This window comes from Cervus elaphus, chromosome 31, assembly GCF_910594005.1.
Source record: "Cervus elaphus chromosome 31, mCerEla1.1, whole genome shotgun sequence".
Lineage (NCBI taxonomy): Eukaryota > Metazoa > Chordata > Mammalia > Artiodactyla > Cervidae > Cervus > Cervus elaphus.
Window position 1 is genome coordinate 24,587,774 of NC_057845.1, and position 18,209 is coordinate 24,605,982.

General features: G+C 38.0%; 1 protein-coding gene across 1 annotated transcript; it reads right to left on the reverse strand.

The window, feature by feature from the left end:
• Positions 1 to 6,517: 6,517 nt before the first annotated feature.
• On the reverse strand, positions 6,518 to 7,087 carry LOC122687612 (centrin-1-like). The gene has a single exon (XM_043893213.1). It carries the CDS (start codon positions 7,075 to 7,077, stop codon positions 6,559 to 6,561), a length of 519 nt encoding a protein of 172 aa, XP_043749148.1. The 5' UTR covers positions 7,078 to 7,087; the 3' UTR covers positions 6,518 to 6,558.
• Between the last annotated feature and the right edge of the window lie 11,122 nt (positions 7,088 to 18,209).

Here is an 18,209-nt window from a genome sequence, read left to right on the forward strand (position 1 = left end):
GAACCCGTCTGTTGTTCCATGTCCAGTTCTAACTGTTGCTTCCTGACCTGCATACAGGTTTCTCAAGAGGCAGGTCAGGTGGTCTGGTATTCCCATCTCTTTCAGAATTTTCCGCAGTTTATTGTGATCCACACAGTCGAAGGCTTTGGCATAGTCAATAAAGCAGAAATAGATGTTATTCTGGAACTCTCTTGCTTTTTTGATGATCCAGCGGATGTTGGCAATTTGATCTCTGGTTCCTCTGCCTTTTCTAAAACCAGCTTAATATCTGGAAGTTCATGGTTCATGTATTGCTGAAGCCTGTTTTCAAGAAGTCTTAACTACACCACAAATCAGAAGTAACTGTGTTCCCATAGCATTTTCTTTGTCTTTAAAATTAATCATGGTTATTGGTTGATGAACCTTGCTGAAATGGAGAGTGTTTGAAAGCAGAGATTATGTTGTACTAATCATTTCATACACACCATTCCCCACATTGCGCTTTTCCCTACCAAGTGTAGAAAAATAATATTTGTTTATTAGAATTAGGCATGAAGAGAAATGAAATGAATCAGTTAAACATTAAAATAACAAAATTATTCAGAATGGGGGGATGGGTGCTATAATAAAATCAGGGAGTTAAGCAACTAACCCAGAGAGTAAAAAAGTACAGAGGTTCTTTTACTATGCAATCACATAGACTTATAAAGGCCCAATTACTGATAGTAAAATGATAAGAAAGAGAACATAGAAAGTAAATTCCTTTTGGGGATTGTTCTCTTTACAGAACCTACAATTTCTAATTGCATGAAAACTCAAAGTTGTTAGCATGTCTGATTTTATTACCTAGAAAGCATTCCCTTTATAGCTTCACGTTATAGAATAATATAAAGAAATCATTTTAATATTGATTGCATTATCTTTATCTTTACTGACTAATATGTGATAAATCACATCCCTGATGCACAATATTTTTTTGTCTATAAAATTAAAACCTACCTCCTTTCTATCACAGAAAAACATTATGAATATGAGCTGTGCTAAATCTCCTTGGGCTTCAAGGAGAAATAAATTATATACACCTGTGTAACAGACTATGTCTTCTGAAACTTTAATATGTATACAGATCTCCAGGGAATCTTGTTACCATGCAGATTCAAATTTAGTATGGAGATTCTGCATTTCTCATGAGCTCCCAGGTGCTGCCAATGCTACTGGTCCAAGGACCATAATTTGAGGAGCAAGGGGTTTAAAAAAAATTTAATAACTGAACTTCTTCTTGGAAGTCAGTTTTCTTCTAACTAATTTTCAAAATTTGGGATTGTAATTCTATAAATGTGTTAGAGGGGTAGAAAAATATCTTTCCATCTCTTTTTCAGTGAAAATTAAAGAAAAAGAATTCTTATCTTACAGATATTAGCCCTTTTCCTGATATTTCATGAAAACCTTAAAAGTTCAACATTTTAAATTGATTTTATCTTTAGTTATTTTAATTTTTTTCATTTCTTTACATCTTCAATATGCAGTGCCATTTTAAATGGGAGAAAATCATTATAAAATGGGAAATTCTTAGAGGTAAATCCCAATATTTGTTTCTCTCCTAATTCTATAAAATAACTTTTATCTAATTGAAAAATATCTCTAGTCAGTGAACAGTGCTTTATTATTCAGAACTCAAAATGATGTGTGTAAGTTCCATAATGATATTAAAACAATTGACCATGTATTTTCATACTACCCTGTAATAACCATGGTAACTATATTGTTTTGGTACCACCCTTATTACAGAAATCGAAGAAGAACTAAAGAGCCTCTTGATGAAAATGAAAGAGGAGAGTGAAAAAGTTGGCTTAAAACTCAACATTCAGAAAACTAAGATCATGGCATCTGGTCTCATCACTTCATGGCAAATAGATGGGGAAACAGTGGAAACAATAGCAGACTTTATTTTTTTGGGCTCCAAAATCACTGCAGATGGTGACTGCAGCCATGAAATTAAAAGACGCTTACTCCTTGGAAGAAAAGTTATGACCAACCTAGACAGCATATTAAAAAGTAGAGACATTACTTTGCCAACAAACATCCATCTAGTCATGGCTATGGTTTTCCCAGTAGGCATGTATGGAGGCAAGAGTTGTACTATAAAAAATAGCACTGAATAATTGATGCTTTTGAACTGTGGTGTTGGAGAAGACCCTTGAGAGTCCCTTGGACTGCAAGGAGATCCAACCAGTCCATCCTAAAGGAGATCAGTCCTGGGTGTTCATTGGAAGGACTGATGCTGAAGCTGAAACTCCAATACTTTGGCTACCTGATGCAAAGAACCGATTCATTTGAAAAGACCCTGATGCTGGCAAAGATTGAAGGAGGTTGGAGAAGGGGATGACAGAGGATGAGATGGTTGAATGGCATCACCAACTCAATGGACATGAGTTTGAGTAAACTCCGGGAGTTGGTGATGGACAGGGAGGACTGGTGTGCTGGGTTTCATGGGGTCGCAAAGAGTCAGACATGACGAGCAACTGAACTGAACTGAACAATATTATTTTTAAATGTTCAGATTGGGCAGCAGAAAATTATAAAATGATATTTTATTTGTGATAGATATCTTTGTTTCTCTGGATGTAAAAGTATAATAAACAAGAAGTTTCTGAGGATGAGCTGGTTAGATAGCATCACTGACTCAATAGACATGAATTTGAGCAAATTCCAGGAGATAGTGGAGGACAGGAAGGCCTGATGTGCTGCAGTCCAGGGGGTTAAAAAGAGTCAGACATAACGACTGAACAACAACAAAGAAGAAGTTTAAAAGAAATTGCGCTTCCCCAATCTTGGGTGAACAACTGTATGTTGCATTCTATAGAGAAGCAGAAAATTCACTTTTATCTCTGTTCTCTAAAGTTAAAGAAATATTATCTTGTGATCATATCTATAATTCATTTGTTCAAACCAAATGTTAGTATGCTAGAGGCAGTTATTTTATTTTATTTTATTTTATTTTTTTTTTGAGGCAGTTATTTTAAAATTCATACTTTAACTTAGAAAATGTCAATCATGTAACAATCTCTGCAATAAACTCCTCAGTAAAATTTCTGGTAAATTTTAATTTAGTTGAGATTTTACTCAACTAAAGAGTTGAATTTTAGTTGAGTTTTTGGGTGATTGTGAGTGTGTGTGTTCATGGAAGGATTTTAATAGACACTTCTCATTTTACCTATAATATGCTACAGTTTTTTTTCTAATGAAATGTTTTCAAATTCTTAATGTAAGAAGCAGAAAAATTCATAATGCATTAAAATAAATGTATAAATGATAAGAATTTCAGGATAAAATAGAGTTTCCATAAACACTTAACGGCATCTAACTAGCAAAGAAGCAAAGAATTCTACCACTTAAGAATATGCCGTATGTGTGTTAACCACAGAGTCCTTCTTAATCCATGCGTGGATTATGTTTGAGTGGAAGAATTATTATAGTTGAAAATTACCTGGCATGATAAACATCACACTCCATGTTAATTCCTTTTTAAGTTACTGTGTAAATCCAAATATAGCACACAAATAATATGCAATAGCATGTATTAGCATATCATGCACTGATGGGAACTCTTCTTAGAAGATTTGAGCTGCAAAAGTATCAGCCTGGCTCACATAATTCATGTACTTCTTTACATGAAGGATTGATTAATGGATGATATAATACCCACTACTGGCAATTCTCAAATACAAGAATCTTGAGACTGTGACCCCATATAATCTTTAAATTCAATCAGTTTGTTGTGTTTTGATCTCATTTTCTAGCTGTGCAAAGCCTTTTATTTCGTCACTGGAGCGCATATCATCAATGTACTATTGATTATAATAAAAAATCAGGAAGGGTATGCTTTACTGAGGTCTTAAAAGCTTTCAAAAACCAGTTGAAGTTTATTTAAAAAAAAAATCAGTGTTCATTTTTGTCTTATTTTTAAAAAAGATTCGAAACCCTTAATCCTAATGTATTGTTTCTTATGTTTACAGTTCGCTTAAATTACTTTAAAATGTGTTCATTTACTAGTTTAATGTTTAGTGACTGTGTGCTGTGCTGTGTTTGGTGTGTTAGCTGTGTCCAACTCTTTGTGACCCCGTGGACTGCAGCCCGCCAGGCTCCTCTGTCCATAGTCTTCTCTAGGAAAGAATACTGGAGTGGGTTGCCCATCCCTCCTCCGGGGCATCTTCCAAACCCAGGTTTTGAATGTGTGCCTCCTCTCTGTCCTGCATTGCAGGAAGATTCTTTACCATGGAGCTGCCTGGGAAGCCCCATGGACTGTGTTAGATACTAGTTATATGATGAGAATTAAGATAGACACCAGACCTCGTCATCACATGGCTCACAATCTAGGAGGTCTTATAGAACAGGAAACAAGCAAAATACAGCCAAGTGCCATATAAATCTGGGAGCTGGACAGTGCCACTGGAGCACCAATGGCACTTGAAGGGAAATGGCTGTCAGAGGTCTTCCGGAAAGGGATTTCTAAGCAGTAAACCGAAAAGAGTAACAGGATTAGGGGGAAAAAAATGGCTAATGGAGGCAGCTATTAATCCAAGCAGAGGAAACAGCAGATGCAGAAACCCAAGAACAAGAGGAATCAAGGTAGAGTTTGAGGAGAGGAAGAGGATACTGGTGAAATGATAGGCAGGAAGTAGACTTATCCTAAGAGCAATTGAGGATCCCTAACCATCTTTAAACAGGGAAGATACATGGTCAGCTTTGAGCTTTAAAGAGTACAACTGGCTTTAGGATAGAGGATGTCTTGAAAGGAGGCCTGTAATGGCCACCAGCAGGATCCAGTGACCAGACCAAATCAATAGTCCATGGGGGCAAAAAGAGACACAGCCAACCTTAGAGCAAAGTTAAAATTTCCCAAACTGTTTGCAAGATCATTTCCTCTTTTCTCTAGGTACATTTCCCCCCTCAGCAAGACCTTCTCCCTTCATTTCACCTACCCAAGCTTTTCTAGTTTTTTTTCCCGTTTTAAGGAACTCCAATATCTCCCTCCCACTGTTCATTCCTTCTCTCCATCTCCCTTTTGTACAATTTGTGTGTGCACAGGTGTGCAGAGACACTAATCAGGGTCTCAAAAATCATTTGCATGTACCAACTTTGACTTTTTCACGTTAAACTATCACTTCAATTCTGCCTTGGGGTTTTAATATTCATCTGTCAAATTATGGAATGAAAGCCTTTTCAAATAGTTGTAGCATCAGCAGGATGTTCACCTTGGATCCAGGGATTAGCCTGGAAGCAAAACATACTCTTTTTTTTCACTGCTTTTTATCTTGGTCCACAGAGGTATCTAGAATAGTCAATTACATGACATTAGTTCTATTTGATTTGGCCAGAATTAATAACTGAGATAAAAGATCTAGGTGGGTCTGTAAGTTAAAATATTTAGGAGGAAGTAGAAATCAAAGCCCTAAATTAAATGTTGAAATAGTTCATATGATCTCACACAAAACACTACCTTTTAACTGTAAAAGGTATTACAGAGAGAGTTGATTTTATAAAGTAAAGGGGGACATACCTAGAGAGTCTCTGATTGTCAAGTGTTCTATTCAGATAGAAAGTCTGGAAGCAGGGACAGAGTTTCTAATGGATCTTCTGGCACAGTTAGCAGTCTAGTTGGTTGCAAGTGGGAGAAGGAAGTGATCTGGGGACATTTCAAAAGAATTGTTTAGTGTTCAGTTCCCTGGAACAGGGCTTTCCCTGTGGCCCAGCAGGTAAAGAATCTGCCTGCAATGTAGGAGACACAGGAGATGCAGGTTGGGTCCCTGGTCAGGAAGATCCCATGGAGGAGGAAATGAAAACCCACTTCAGTATTCCTATCTGAAAAATCCCATGGACAAAGGAGCCTGGCGGGCTTCAGTCCAAAGGATGGAAAAGAGGTGGACACAACTGAATGACTAAGCATGCCTGCTCCCCAGAACAAGTGGGGATCACTGAGGTACTCTCTTGTGGTCAAGGGGTCCTTATTGAAGGAAGAGGTTGTCCTGTCAGGAAGATTCAAGAAACGGGATCGTCATTTGCTCTTAGTTTCTTAGGAAATCTTTTATTCTCTAGAGATGTAACTCTCTAGAATTTCTGATTTGTAGCTTATCACACTGAAAGTGAAAGTGACGTCACTTAGTCATGTCCAGCTCTTTACGACCCCATGAACTGTAGCCCACCAGGCTCCTCCATCCATGGGATTTTCCAGGTGAGTACTAGAGTGGGTTGCCATTTCCTTCTCCAGGGGATCTTCCCGACCCAGGGATCGAACCGGGTCTCCCGCTTTGCAGGCAGACGCTTTAGCCACCAGGGAAGCCATGAAGCAACCAAATATTCCTTCTTTCTTTGATTTTATTTCTTTTCTTTTTTTTTTTTTTTTTTAAGCATTTGAAAATTCTATAATTGAGCTAGAGATTTGGAAATAGAACTATCTAGACAAACTGGGGGTAAGAGGAGAGATGGCTCTGGCCTCTAACTCCAGGTTTCACAAATCAAGAAGCAGGGAAGCCAGCCAATTACTCAATTTCCCTACACATGCTTGCGGGATAAACGGACTCAATAGAGGCTGGTCTTTTTCATGATGCGAAGAAACTCATCCTCGTTCACTTCGCCGTCTCCATCTCGGTCGGCTTCGTCAATCATTTCCTGGAGCTCTTCATCGGTGAGGTTTTCTCCCAATTCTTTGGCCACACGTTTTAGGTTTTTGAAAGAGATCTTCCCGGTCTCGTCATTATCAAAGAGCCTGAACGCCTTCAGGATTTCTTCCTTGGTGTCTTTCTCAGCCATCTTCTGAGTCATCACGGCCAAGAAGTCGTTGAAGCTGATCTTCCCCGTGCCTTCTTTGTCCACGTCGGCGATCATCCTCTTCATCTCCTCCTTCCTGGGTTCAAAGCCCAGCGCCCTCATGGCCACCTTGAGTTCCTTCACGTCGATGGTGCCGCTGCCGTCGGCATCGAAGAGGTCGAACGCTTCGCGAACTTCTTGCTTTTGCTCTTCAGTGAGTTCGGGCTTAGGCCCCACCTTTCTTTTCTGGCTGATGGAGGTCACGGTGGGCTTCTTGAAGCCGGAAGCCATCCTGCGACGACTGCCGATTTTATTTCTTTTGATTGAGAATTACTTTCATTTTTCTGAATGAAAAGCTTCAAAATTTCCATTTATTAGGGATTGCAACTTTTTTCTCTTATCTATTTCTGTTCTTTGTTCTGATTTAAACAGTAACATCAAAATGTAAGGATGGAACGATTTAAAATACCAGGAATGCCCATATTCTTTTCCTTGGAATCTGGGGAATGACAGCTTATGCTGGTCTTATTCCAATCAATTTTGTGCCCCAAAAAATGTTACGGGAATATACTTTTGAATAAAAACTCCCAATTTTAATTTTTTGGATTATATAGAACACTAGAGTAATCTTTTTTCTTCTCTTTAAAATTCTAGAAAATTCTTTGATAATTATTCTTCAAAAGTAATTCACAGTAAAAAAGGGAATTGGTATCTTTTACATTTCTGAGACTATTACAACATGTAAATCTTCAGTAATCTTGGAAGAAAGGACGAAGGTTGGAATAGACATAATTTCTTTCTACCCATGCCAGGGAGACGGAATGCAGTGTATTGCTAGCCTTCCTAACAAAATACTGGCATAATTCTCTCCCAAATGGATTCTATTTTAAAGGCTTCATCTACGACCAGAATATATAGTTAACAAATATCAAGTGTACTTCTTGTACATTCATATATCTTTATATGTTACTTACTACATGGTATATTTTTATAACCTAAAAACTATACTTGATTTTAAAGAAATAAGTTAGTGATTTTTTAGCAAAGATTGCTAGAAAAATTCTTTATCAGTAAAAAGAAAAGATTTGCTTTTCTTTCTGATTTCTTTCATCTTCCATATCCATCTTCACCATCTTCTTCATAGGAGCTTCATTTTTGTAAAGTAGATTACATGACTTCTCATTGGAAGCCAACATATTCTGCTGATCTGAGGCAAATTCTCAAAATTCAGCTTTTGTGTGTGTGCATTTCAGTGTTTACACTATCCTAGCAGGAACCCTCTCTATCAAAGAGCCAAGCATATCATTGCCTTTAATTAACACTGTTGAGTTGTTAGCATATCCAAAAGCACTTTCTACAGGCTTTAACCACACCTGAAATGTAGCCAGCAACATCACATAATCGCTTTTGTACTTTGTCAAATTAGAAGCAATTTAACACTTACCAGGGGTACTGAGGAAGACATCTGGATTGAGGGTTTCAATTTCTAAAGTATAGTACTTAGATGGGGAAAGTAAAAACCACTAGTACTCATTTAGGGAATCTTAAGCCTTGTCATAATCCACTTTTTTCCTCAAAAGAAAGGCTGCTACTATTATTATCTGAAGATTTATTGAGTCACAGTTGATGAGATAATAATAAAAAATTCTAGTTCATTAAGACAATTCAAAATCCAACAAAGGGCAGGACCTTTGTCTAATAATATCCAATCCCTCCACATTCACTGTAGATCCTCTTTTCTCCTGCTGTCCCATGGCCTTCATGAATTATTTCCTCTCTCTTCCAAACTTTCAACTTTTTCTGTCTCCTTGAGAAACAAGTGTATTGCAGAACATTAAGAGCCAAAACTAGAGTGAGATTGTTTAAATCCTCACTCTGTCACTTACCAGCTTAAGACCTTGGACTAGTCCAGCCTTCTGTGCTCCAGTTCTATAAATGTAAAATGTGTGTAAGTTCTAAAAGTGTAAAATGTATAAATGTAAAATGCAGACACAATTCAGTCGTGTCTGACTCTGCGCAACCCGATGGACTGTAGCTCACCAGGTTCCTCTGTCCATGGGATTCTCCAGATAAGAATACGGAAGTGGGTTGCCATAACCTCCTCGAGGGGATTTTCTGCACCCAGAGATCAAACCCACACCGCTTGCATTGGCAGGCAGCTTCCTTATCATTAGTGCCATCTGGGAAGCCCCATAAACATAAAATAGCAGTAACTATTTCAGAGGATTGTCCTAGGTATAAAATAAATCTGTATGGGTGAACATCTAGAACCTTACTTCAATCCTGTTTCTTCCTGGACCACTGCAATTACTTCCTCCCTTCTCTTCCTAATGCTGCTACTTACTCCCTTGGGACCTTCCTCCACAAAAGCTAATATTTTAAAAATTGAAATGGAATCATATTACTTTACCTGTGCAAAATCCTTTCACTGTCTTCTTACTATAGCCATAATAGATAAAAGAGGATATCTTCAACCATGGAATTTTTTTGTTCCTAATATACAAGCACACCCTATCTTTTATATTATATGATGGTTTTAAAGTAGGCAGCTATGTTTCTTTATGCTTTTATTTTTAATTATTTTTTTCTCTTTAACTGTAAAGTACCACAAAGTCACAGAACATTTGTTCACTAAAACCGTAGTGTTTCTAGTTGCATAACTACTTCTTAAAGGGATTAAAAAATATTGAAAAAACTTCTAGAATTATTTCCACAGAAAACTCTCATCAAGTATGTCATACTACAAATATTATGGAAGAAAATACAGAATTTTATATTAATTATTTTGAAATTCTTTAAATTATGGGTTTCTGTGTTTGAAGAAGAGATTTATGGCTGATTTATCTGCCTCTTAAGACCAGATGAAAGTCAGCTGGAGTTATATGTATGAACTGTTCAGTTCAGTTCAGTTCAGTCATTCAGTTTCATCCAACTCTTTGCAACCCCATGGATTGCAGCACGCCAGGCTTCCCTGTCCGTCACCAACTCCCAGAACTTACTAAAACTCCTCTCCATTGAGTCGATGATGCCATCCAACCATCCCATCTTCTGTCGTCCCCTTCTCCTCCCACCTTCAGTCTTTCCCAGTATCAGGGTCTTTTCCAATGAGTCAGTTTTTTGCATCAGGTGGCCAAAGTACTGGAGTTTCAGCTTCAGCACCAGTCCTTCCAATGAATATTTAGGACTGATCTCCTTTAGGATGGACTGGTTGGATCTCCTTGCTGTCCAAGGGATTCTCGACTCTTCTCCAGCACCACAGTTCAAAAGCATCAATTCTGCGGCGCTCACCTTTCTTTATAGTCCAACTCTCACATCCATACATGACCACTGGAAAAACCATAGCCTTGACTAGATGGACCTTTGCTGGCAACGTAATCCCTCCGCTTGTTAGTAAGTTGTCTAGATTGGTCACAACTTTTCTTCTAAGGAGTAAGTGTCTTTTAATTTCAGGGCTGCAGTCACCATCTCTAGTGATTTTGGAGTCCCAAAAAGTAAAGCCTGTTTCCATCATTTCCTCATTTATTTGCTATGAAGTGACGGGACCGGATGCCATGATCTTAGTTTTCTGAATTTTGAGCTTTAAGTCAACTTTTTCACTCTCCTCTTTCACTTTCATCAAGAGGCTCTTTAGTTCTTTTTTGCTTTCTGCCATAAGTGTGGTGTCATCTGCTTATCTGAGGTTATTGATATTTTTCCCAGAAATCTTGATTCCAGCTTGAGCTTCTTCCAGCCCAGCGTTTCTCATAATGTACTCTGCATATAAGTTAAAAAAGCAGGGTGACAATATATAGCCTTGACATACTCCTTTTCCTATTTGGAACTAGTCTGTTGTTCCATGTCCAGTTCTAACTGTTGCTTCCTGACCTGCATACAGATTTCTCAAGAGGCAGGTCAGGTGGTCTGGTATTCCCATCTCTTTCAGAATTTTCCACAGTTTGTTGTGATCCACACAGTCAAAGGTTTTGACGTAGTCAATAAAGCACAAATAGATGTTTTTCTGGAACTCTGTGGAAACTGATAAAATAGAGCATAATAAGCTTTTATTGATCCTGCCAAAAAAATGTAAGAATTCAATTAAGTTACCAAAAAACCCTATATGCCTGCTTTCTAAAACAGAAAATCAATAGCATCTACCTTAATCAGCTGGTTTAAAGATGAAACTATATGTGGCATAAATAGTCTATGTATGCATGCTATGCTTAGTTGCTCAGTCATGCCCAAATGTTTGCAACCCCATGGACTGTAGCCCACCAGGCTCCTCTGTCCATGGGGATTCTCCAGGCAAGAATACTGGAGTGGGTTGCCATGCCCTCCTCCAGGGGATCTTCCCAACCCAGGGACTGAACCCAGGTCTCCCACATTGCAGGCAGATTCTTTACCGTCTAAACTAGCGGGGAAGCCCAACAGTCGATAGGTCCTGAAAAACAAACCTCATTACCTTTGTCAGTCAGAACCTGCTCGTAGCCCTGATCTTGGGATCTCAGGGGTTACCTGTAGAGGCTCCCAATACAGGGAGATGGATGCTTCAAAGCAGGCTAACTCCAGTATCCACCTAGCTCTTCTGCACTCTGCTTCTCAGGACATTGATGGAAGACCACTCCCCGCGGCTGGCGTTGTGTCATTTTTGTCTTCTTTTTTTTTTTTTATTTGAATCTTATCAAAGTCCCCATTCAGATTATTATACTTTTGACTTTATAAACAGTTGTTTACTTAAGTCTAGTTATTGTTCCTTTTTTCCTTTGGTCTTATTGTAGCTTCATTTCCCTTCTTATTTTTCACTACTCATTTTTGTAGCTTACTGTCTGATCATACCATGTGGTTGATCTGCTAAGCTTCATTAGCTAAAGTGCCCGCTGAGTCACTTCAGTTGTGTCCTACTCTTTCCAACCCTATGGGCTGTACCCTGCCCAGGCTTCCCTGTCCACGGAATTCTCTAGGCAAGCGTACTGGAGTGGGTTGCCTTGCCCTCCTCCAGGGGATCTTCCTGACCCAGGGATTGAAATCACACATCTCAAAAAAAAGAAAAAAGAAATCACACATCTCTTATGCCTCCTGCATTGGCAGGCAGTCTCTTTACACCTAGGACGCCCTCATTAAGCTAAAGTAATTCACCTCAAATATTTTACTCTCTTTTGAAGATAGTCTGTTGTTACAAGGATATGATATACAGGAAGTCAGTAATAAAGAAACATTTGGGAGAACAATTAAGTTATTTTTCCCTCCTATTGGCCCAACAATCACCCTTCTGGCCCTCAGAAGTAAATTCATCATTATAAGAAAATAAAAGTCTTTTATTTTACAATAACAAGTGCTTCTAAACATAGATTGGGTGTGAAAATGGGAACTCAGACAGTGGGAAGGGAAGGTCCAGGAAATGAAACCAGTAGAGAATTAGCTATAGGAAATAATGTAGAAGACAAATTATTAGTTGGGCAGGATAAAAGCAGCTAAACCATTGTTTTAGATATTACATCAAGGAGTTTTACCTGGTTCATGCACAAAGCAGAGGTATTATATTCTTCCACAGTTTAGCTGGAAGAAGATGAAGAAGATCAGTAAAAGATCAGTTTTAAAAAAATACAAAATTTTCAAAGTTTCTTCACATTTGCCCTGACTTAAGATATATAATGAAAGTGAAAGTGAAGTCGCTCATCCTGTCTGACTCTTTGTGGCCCTCTCTGTAACCTACCAGACTTCTCTGTCTGTGGAATTTTCCAGGCAAGAATACTGGAAAAGAGGGTTGCCACACCCTCCTCCAGGAGATCTTCCCAACCCAGGGATCTAACCCTTGTCTCTTGCATCTACTGCATTGGAAGGCCAATTCTTTACCACCAGAGCCACTTGGGAAGCCCCTCCTCTATTTTTTTTTTCTCCTCTAATTTTAATTGATGTTAAAACCTATTATAGTGATTGAAGTATAAGATGACTATGGCCTGGACCAGACTGATTGTACAGAAATGAGTTGTGAAGAAGACATATATTTTAGTGATTGATGGCACATGAGAGGTCAAAGGTGACTCCCAGGTTTCTGGTCAAAGTGACCAGGAAAATGGTTGTGCCATTGACCCTTTCTGAGGACACAATTAGCCTGGCTTTTATCCTTAACCCTTAATTAAATTGGTGGAGGTCTATAAAGAGAGAAATTATTGGTTCCATAAATCCAAAACCATTCCTCTCCTTTAAAAATAATTCTTCTTCAGTTACTCAGTAACACTGAACCTTCAAGTCAGGCATCAGATTTTATGGTTTATTTATAGTAATGATATTTAAATGTCAGCTTTGGGCCAGTTAGTAATATTTATGAAAAGATATATATTCAGGGAGGAAGAACTGTGCCAGTTTTCACAGGCAAATCCAATTTCTAAAAAAAACATGCTATGAAAGAGAAGATTGTCATGCAATGGATTTTTAATTGAAATATTTGACCATAAATAAGGTCTCACAGAGTCAGACCCAACGGAGAGAACTATGCCTCAGCAACATACACCAGTTTATGATATCACTTGTAAAGTTTTCAAAATCCTCCCTCCTCAAACACAAAAAGAGGAAAGGATAAATATACATAGAAAAGTTAAAAAAAAAAACAAAACACCTAATATCTGACTAGAACAGTTTGCAAGATTCATTTGATCCATTTCAGAATATGTATATATTCAAGTGGATGCTTTCCAATTCATAATGTGAGATATTTGAGTCCTTATATATATGGTTTTAAAGTTTTACTAACGTTTCCTAGGTGGCTCAGTTTTAAAGAATCCACCTGCAATGCAGGAGACTCAGGTTCAATCCCTGGGTCAGGAACATCCCCTGGAGAAGGAAATGGCAACCCACTCCAGTATTTCTTCCTAGGAAATCCCATGTGACCGAGGAGCCTGGTGGACTACAGTCCACGTGGTCAAAAAAGATCAGGCCATGACTTAGTTACTAAACAACAACTTTCTCTAACAAATGGTGGAAGTTATTACAGTTTGAATCACATTTAAGGCACAGCATTGATGTAGTGTCAAGATTAGGTGGTAGATAGTATGTTCAAAATCTGAGTAAACCACTCCAGATAACACAAACACTGTCTGGTAATTAACACTTGAATCTATTTTGAGATTTAGTAGCTGTAGATTACTATTTTATGACCATTTCCTCACTATAGCACCCCTTCTGTAGTGGATTTAAATAGTTCCTAAAATGTCAAGAACAATTACAGCAATCTATTATAAAATTTTACCTTGGGACCTATTTTTTTAAAAAAGAAAACCTGATTTGTTTACTAGAACATAGAATTCAGCTACAGGAAAACATTTAAAAAGTAAGTTTTGATCCCTACAGCATCTGGAAGCAGCAAATGAACATCAATATGCCCTTCTGTTAACGTGAGGATCACATGGATTTGAGAGCTCCTTGAGGATAGAGGCTGTAATATTTTTAACTGTGTATTTCTAGAGTTTGTCTCAGTGTCTGGCTCATGATAGATACTTGGTCAAGCAAATGAATTAGCAAATGAGGTTGCCAGCTCTGAGCATCAGTAGAAGAGGGACTGAAGAATATTGTGTTGAAACTTCCCCAGAGTTTTATGTAGCTCTAGTATCTGATATAAAGAGCACATTCACACACACACAGACACCCTTACATAGACAGCTCCTAAACTATTCCACACGGCTCTTTTTAGAGTTCAAATTATCAACTGCAGTGACCCCTTCTCAGGCGTTAAAATATCAGACTTCACAGCATTTCAGAATCTTTATTTTCCTAGACTCTCCCCTTTTGGGGTTTCCACAATTCAAATATCTGGCCAGCTTCCCTCTTTCTCATCAGTTTCTCTTTCTTTCAATCTTCCCAATGGATGTCTGTTTCCCTTGTGCTTCCTACTCAGCCCATTTCCCCTCTTCCTCTAAGTTTCTGCTGAGTGCTTATATGCTCGTATGCACCTCTGGTTCCTATATCTAGTCTATGCTCACTCGATGTTTTCAGCCCCAAACCTCCTCTAACCCATTAGCTTTTATCTCTAACTACACACTGAACCTGTATTCTATTCCATATCTAATTTCATATATACTTTACAGAATCATGGTTTTTTTCTCTATTATCATCATCATCCAATAATGAGCCCAACTAAAATCCTAGGAATTACTTTAAAATGATTTCCCATTCTTTATTCCTTTATTAAAAAAATAAAATACCTGAACACATTTCTTTACTGGAGATTTAGCTCTTGAATTCCTCATGACTGTTTCCTTTAAAATGTCTTCTTCGCAGGTCTTTAAGCTGACATTTGATGTGATTGTTGACTCAAGCCTTTGCCTATGTTAGTTTCTTCCCATTTTAATCCTTACTGCCTGTGGCTCCCAGAAGCACATCATACCACCCCCCTTCTTAAAATCCTCTAATGATGCAGTATCCTCAACAGGAAGAGGATAAATAATAAATGTGACATTGTATATGAAATGTGTATGATCTCAATTCAACATAATTATACAAAAAAGTTCATCTATTAGAGGTCAAATTTTACTCCCACTCTCAGAACCCATATCCTGAACTCATAACTCCCAGGATCTCAGAATGGAGATATTTGGAGATAAAGTCTTTAGAGAAGTAATTAAGTTAAAATAAGGGCATTGGGCTGGACCCTAATCCAACACGACTGGCGCATTTATAAAAGGGAACTTTGGACACAGAGAAAACCTAGGGGAAAATATGATGTAGAACGAGAGGGAGAAGGCAGCTATCTACCAGCCAAGTAGAGAGACCCAGAACAGATTTTTCCCTCACAGCCTTTGAAATGAACCAGTTCCACTGAATCTTCATTCAGAATTCTAGCCTCCAGAACTGTGAGACAATAAACATCTGTTGTTTAAGCCACCCAGTCTGTGGTACTTCGTTATGGCAGTCCTAGGAAACCAAGATGACCCATTTTTACCACTGCCACATATACACATGCACATACTGTTAACCACACTGCCTTGCTAATAATATGCTATCTGTACAGAAGCCTCAGGGGAGATTTCCAAACAGTCCTTCTGTAGGATTTTAGTCCTCAGGAGTCTGAGAGACTGATGTTTTAACCATGAGCAAACACATTTCACATCATATCATAGGATGAAAGCTATTTCATCAGAAAACCTTTTTTCTCATTAAACAGCAATGTCAATTGTAATTTACCACTAGTAATTTGTAATACTAGGAATTACATCTATTAATTCTGCCATCTAGTAAAGAATCTGCCATCTAGTAAAGAAATCAGTAACAACCAAAAAAGCTATGGAAATAGTATCAGGTATTAGTAGCTAACAATCTCATGCTGCTTCTTACGGGTCAAATGCTCTTCCGAGCACACATAGAATCACTGACCTTGCTGGCCTCACTGATCTTTCTCTTCATGGACTGAGGTCATGTCTCTTCTGAGCAAGAAAGATGCTTCCAAGGATGGAAAATCATAAAAGCAGAAATTGAGGAAGATTCAGTTTTTCTGTGATGTGTTTAGTCCCCTGGAGAAAAAATTAACGCAGCGATGTTCTTCAGGCATGTTGTAAATTTTGATTTTGGATTTCAGTGCCGCATTAACCTGATAAATACAGATTTTGTTTTAGCGCACTGCAAATTTTCTTAGACAAATTCACATTGTGAAGTGTTTCTCGAATCCAGTTGTTCTAGGACTTTAGTAAGGAATAGAGTCATACTGGAGGGCTAGTTAAAAGAGACTCTTGGGTACTGTTCCCAAAAGTTCTGTTTCACTATGTCTGGGGAAAGGGGAACCTGAATTTGCATATTTAGGAAGTTCACAGATGCTGCTGCTACTGCTGATCCAGGGACCACATTTTGAGAGCCACTGATCGAAACGATAAGCATTAACTGAAAACTGGAATCCATGATCATCAGTTAACAACTCTCTTATCTGACAAAATTCTCCAGAGGGTTGCCAAGTGGAAGAAACAACAGTATATATGACTGATTATAAATGTTCAATCAGTTGGTATACTTAGAAAAACCACCAGGATCTTTTTTTTTTTTTTTCATTGTGCACATGTGGTTACTTATTTTTATTTCAGGACTATTTGGCAGAATTTATCATTAGTTGGGAAAATGCATGTGTGGTCGGTGTATACGTTATTATATGTGAGTGTGTGTATATTGAAAATAATTCTCAGCAGCAATCTAATACATAAATTTGAGGGTCTATTTATGTGGAGCATTAATAGAGCACATCGAGCATTCCTATTTCTAATGGAGCATTCTTATTTCTGAATACATTTTTTGAGTAATTGAGAAAAATAAACAGCCTAATTATGTAAAGTTGTCCTCGTGTTAGCAGACATGGTTTTCTCAAAACTTTGTTACTCTCTTAGTCTCCCCCTAGTGTTCTTAACTGGATATGAAAAGTATCAGATAGCAGTTTGCATTCCCGACAGTATAGGAGACTTCCCTTTTCACCACACCCTCTCCAGCGTTTATTGTTTGTGGATTTTTTGGATGATGGTCATTTTGACTGGTGTGAGGCGATAATCTCATTGTAGTTTTCATTTGCATTTCTTTAATAGTTAGAGATATTGAACATCTTTTCATGTACCTCTTGACCATCTAAATGCCTTCTTTGGAGAAATATCTATTTAGGTCTTCTGCCCATTTCTTGATTGGGAGGCTTAGAGAACGAGCTTATGGTTATGAGGGGTGAGGGAGAGGGATAGTTAGGAAGTTTGGAATAGACATGTACCCACTACTATATTTAAAATGGATAACCAACAAGGACCTACTGTATAGCACAGGGAATTCTCCTCAAAATTATTTAACAACCTAAGTGGGGAAAGTATTTGAAAAAGAATAGCTGCATGTGTATCTGATTTACTTTGTTGTACTTCTGAGGCTAACACAATATTGTTAATCAATTATACTCCAATATAAAATGAAGAAAAAAACAGTAACAAATAAACTTCTTATACTTGATATATTCAACAGTGAGTTATAGGTACATCAGAGGGATCCACATGTTCCTTTAAGGTAGTACCAGTATTTTTGTCAGTGCTCAAGATAATTGCAAAATGAGAGTGGTGCTTAGAAAAAATTATTCTTTTATAAAACATAGAGCTTATGCATCTTAGGGCCTTCCCAGGTGGTGCTAGTGCTAACGAACACACCTGCCAATACAGTAGACATAAGAGACATGGGTTCAATCCCTGGATCAGGAAGATCCCCTGGAGGAGGGCATGGTAACCCACTCCAGTATTCTTACCTGGAGAATCCCCATGGACAGAGGAGCCTGGCACGCTACAGTCCATGGGGTCACAAAAGAGTTGGACATGACTTAATGACTAAACAACAAGTGACAGTTAAATTAAAAAGGTAAAAACAGGTAAATTAAGATTGCTTTTAACCCACTATTTTCAGTCATAAGATTATAGTGTGTATTTTACACTTGCAGCCTTTCTCAATTTGGA

Excerpts from the sequence above, each read along its gene's own strand:
- LOC122687612 (XM_043893213.1), bottom strand. The coding sequence starts at position 7,077 with ATGGCTTCCGGCTTCAAGAAGCCCACCGTGACCTCCATCAGCCAGAAA.